Genomic DNA, 3,756 nt, shown 5'->3' with positions numbered 1-3,756 from the left:
AAGAAAAAGCAGAAGAAGAAGAAGGAGAAGAAGATAAGGAAAAACAAAAAGGAAAAACAAAAAGGAAAAACAAAAAATAGAAAAAGAAAAGGGAGAAGAAAAAGAAAAAGGAGAAGAAAAAGAAAAAGGAGAAGAAAAAGAAAAAGGAGAAGAAAAAGAAAAAGGAGAAGAAAAAGAAAAAGGAGAAGAAAAAGAAAAAGAAAAGGAAAAGGAAAAGAGAAAAAGAAAAAAACCACCAGTGAAAACAATGAAATGAAAACTGGGGAAACAACAGGTTTTAGTAAAGTAAAGACAGGTTGCTGTTACCAAGCTGCCAGGAAGCTTCTGGGTATTAACCTATTTACACATTTTGGGGTGATGAAGAGCAACTGAGCTCTTCTTGGGTGAATATTTTATCCAAGCAGTGCCTGGCACTGGCCAGCAGGTCACTGCAGGCTCACCCACACCCACACACTCATTTGTCCCCCCTCTCCAGGGTAGGAATGGCAGATCAGCCCTACAGGACATGTGTCACCTAAGAGGAGACGAAGGCTTTGGGCTGAGATTAGGGAGCCCTGGCCTGAGCCCAGCCCTTGCCCTGGGCTCCATTAGTGGCGAAAACGACCCTGCCCTGGGCTGTACCCCTTCCTCCTTGGGGTACATCCCTGCTGGTAAAATTGAACCTGCAGTTATTTATTTCCCATGCAGGCAATTGAGCTGAAATTTTGAAGGAGGTGAAATGATAAACTTAAATGCTCTGTAGACCAAGATCTGAGCTCTCCATCACTCCTCCTGCAGTCTGAGCAGAAAATGACATTTCCTTGATATTCCCCTTCCCAGAGAGGTGTGGATGAAGGTTTGAAAGAGGCCGAAGACAGGCAGGGGGAAAGGCTAAAGAGCACGAGCTCTTCTGCTCCCATTTCTATCAGGCTGCCTTTGCAGCTACCAAACAGCACAGCTTGTTTGGTGATGTTGTTTCTCCTTCTTCTTCTTCTTCTTCTTCTTCTTCTTCTGGTTTATTATTACTCTTTTCCCCGTCTTCCCTTTTCTCTGCAGCCAAAATCAATGCCCACAGCATCTCACGAGCTACGTGAACCGCACAGGGCTGGAAGAGGACAAGACAAATCATAAGAGTTTAATAAAGTAACCTCCTTGCAATGAGTGAAGCAAGGAAATATGGATTTGCTTCTCCGCAGGGGACCCTGAGGGCTAATTGCAATGACTGAGTCTTCCGGTAAAAACACCGCTCTCAAAATTGGAAAAAAAAAAAAAAAGGGTCAAATACCCTCTCCTTTGAGTGGCGAAGCTTTGGATGTTTGCTTTTCATTTTTATTTTGCTCTTGGCTGTGTTCTGAAAGCAGAGGTGGATTTTGTAAAGATAAAACCATGGAGAGGGTACAGCTGTTCCGAAAAGAGCAGCAGAGGCACCTGCGAGGAAGGGGAGCCGGAGCCCCAGGGTGAGACCCCCCCCTGGCTGGGCAGGAGGACCAGGGATGGGACCTCTCTCCTGGGGCTCAGCTCCAGCTCTCCCTGCGCCGCTCCGGCAGCGTAGGAGCCACGGTGCTATCCCGAAGCGGGGCACAGCACACTGCTGGCCTCTCCATGCCTTTTTTCTCTAATATCAAGAGCAAGGCCACACCTTTTTCTGGCGTCCCATCTTACCTCGGATCCTCTGGGACAGCTTTGCTTGGGCTGCGAATTGTAAGGCACGCGGAGATGGTTGTTCACGCTGTTAACGCCGCATCCTTCAAGCACAGGGAAGGGCTCTCCCAAGTCCCTCACTGCTATAGTATAAGTCAGTAAATCCTCGGAGACATCTCAGAATTCCTTTCCTCTTTGAAAAAAAACAGAGTTTTTTTTCTTTAAAGTCTGACTTTGTCCTGGAAGGGCTGGCAGCCTGACCCTTGCCTTCACTCCAGTGCATCTTTAATGCACAGATGAGGTCTGGGAGCTGCCACCGCTACAGGTCCGCGATCCAGAGTGGCAGAGATGCCTGACCAACAGGCACGTCTTCCCAGCAGTGTGGGTGCCCACTGCAGTCTCCTAGCCACATGCCACCTACTGCCAGCGGCAGATATCACCCTGTGCTGTGCCACCATCCCTCTGGGAGCCTGCCTTGCCCCCGGAGAAGAGCAAGTGATGGGAAGAGGCCAAGGGGTGGGCAGGCACAGCCACTGGCCCCTATGGCCCCTGATCCTGACTGCCTTGAAGGTATGAAGGTGGTCCTGCGTGGTCTGCAGCTGAGCGGCAGCCTCCCACAGAGGGGACAGAAATGATTGACATAATTTCCGAGTCCAGAGGAGGGCCACAAGGATGATCAGAGGGCTGGAGCACCTCTCCTATGAAGACAGGCTGAAAGAGTTGGGGTTGTTCAGCCTGGAGAAGAGAAGGCTCTGGGGAGACCTTATAGCAGCCTTCCAGTACCTAAAGGGGACCTACAGGAAAGATGGGGAGGGACAGTATCAGGGAGTGTTGTGATAGGATGAGGGGTAACGGTTTTAAACTGAAAGAGGGTAAATTTAGATTAGGTATTAGGAAGAAATTCTTTACTGTGAGCGTGGTGAGGCACTGGCACGTGTTGCCCAGGGAAGTTGTGGATGCCCCATCCCTGAAGGTGTTCAAGGCCAGGTTGGATGGGGCTTTCAGCAACCTGGTCTAGTGGGAGGTGTCCCTGCCCATGGCAGGGGGGTTGGAACTAGATGATCTTCAAGGTCCCTTCCAACCTAAACCATTCTATGATCCTATAACAGGAATTTGGTACACTGAAGCTTGGAGAAGCAGCGGATGAGCAGCGGTGGTTAGGCTGGAAGGGACCAGCAGGCCACCAATTGGGCCCTGATGGTGTCACCAAAATTGGGAATGAACCTCTTAACACCACTGTAGTCTTAAGAAGCAGGCATTCTTTATTCAGCGCTGGGGACGTGGGGAATCTCTCCACCCAATGTGTCCACCGAATATGAGAATCAGAGACTTGTATCTATACAGAATACACATAGTCATTACATCTCCCAAAACTTATTTCCATATTTGTTACATTTCCCAGAACTCATGATAATATTTAATCACCCTGACACATGCGCATTAAGTCGTTAGGGGCTCCATGGAGCGTCTTGGGGTGATCCCAAAGTGGTGTTCGGTGATTGCACAGGAGTGAACTCTCTGTGAACCGTGGGTCGTTCTCTCTTGCAGTGTCGTGGGGTTTGCCATGCTTTTTGACCACTATGGCTGGTTTGGGCTCATAACAGAGGAGCTCTGTGTGGGTCGGGGAGTTAGAAGTTTTTGCAACTAGCTGACATGGCATGAGGTGGTATTCTTCTCTCTTTGTTCTTGCGCATAATTGCAAAAGGTGCATTTAATCACAAGTTCTAATTACACATTTACATGTTCACCAGGCTCTTAGTTGTAACAATGGGGCATCTTGAGTGGGGCCTGCTTGCAGGGCTGCTGTCTGTGCCGCTGCCGTCACTGTCTCACGTCGGCTTCTGGGGCTACGTCGGCTTTGCGCCGGTGCTCAGCGCAGTACAGCCGATGCTGTACCAAGACGGGCAGCCTGACAACCGGGGTGAGGAACCCCGCGGGGCTCGGATGTCTGACGGCCCTCCTGGGGTGCCCTTCAGCAACTCACTGTCCCTCGGGTGTTTGCTCCCCCTTTGCACAAGGAGAAAACATTTTCCCCGCCTCTGCTCAGCCCCTAAGCCCACGTCCACAGGGAGAGCCGACCCCGGGGCATCCCGTGGGGTACCGGGGGCCGCTCTCAGACACCACCCCCCGTTCTCC

General features: G+C 50.4%; 1 protein-coding gene across 1 annotated transcript in view; it reads left to right on the top strand.

The window, feature by feature from the left end:
- The first annotated feature begins 2,162 nt into the window (after nt 1-2,162).
- THBD (thrombomodulin) overlaps nt 2,163-3,756 on the top strand; it is a 3,522-nt gene continuing 1,928 nt past the window's right edge. Inside the window, exons 1-2 of the mRNA XM_009886055.1 lie at nt 2,163-2,190; nt 3,419-3,585. Coding sequence (XP_009884357.1) covers nt 2,163-2,190; nt 3,419-3,585 — 195 coding nt within the window. The remainder of the gene's footprint in view (nt 2,191-3,418; nt 3,586-3,756) is intronic.

The sequence above is a fragment of the Charadrius vociferus genome, unplaced genomic scaffold, assembly GCF_000708025.1.
Source record: "Charadrius vociferus isolate BGI_N301 unplaced genomic scaffold, ASM70802v2 scaffold455, whole genome shotgun sequence".
In the NCBI taxonomy this organism is placed as follows: Eukaryota; Metazoa; Chordata; class Aves; order Charadriiformes; family Charadriidae; genus Charadrius; species Charadrius vociferus.
This window is presented reverse-complemented; position numbering and strand designations above follow the sequence as displayed.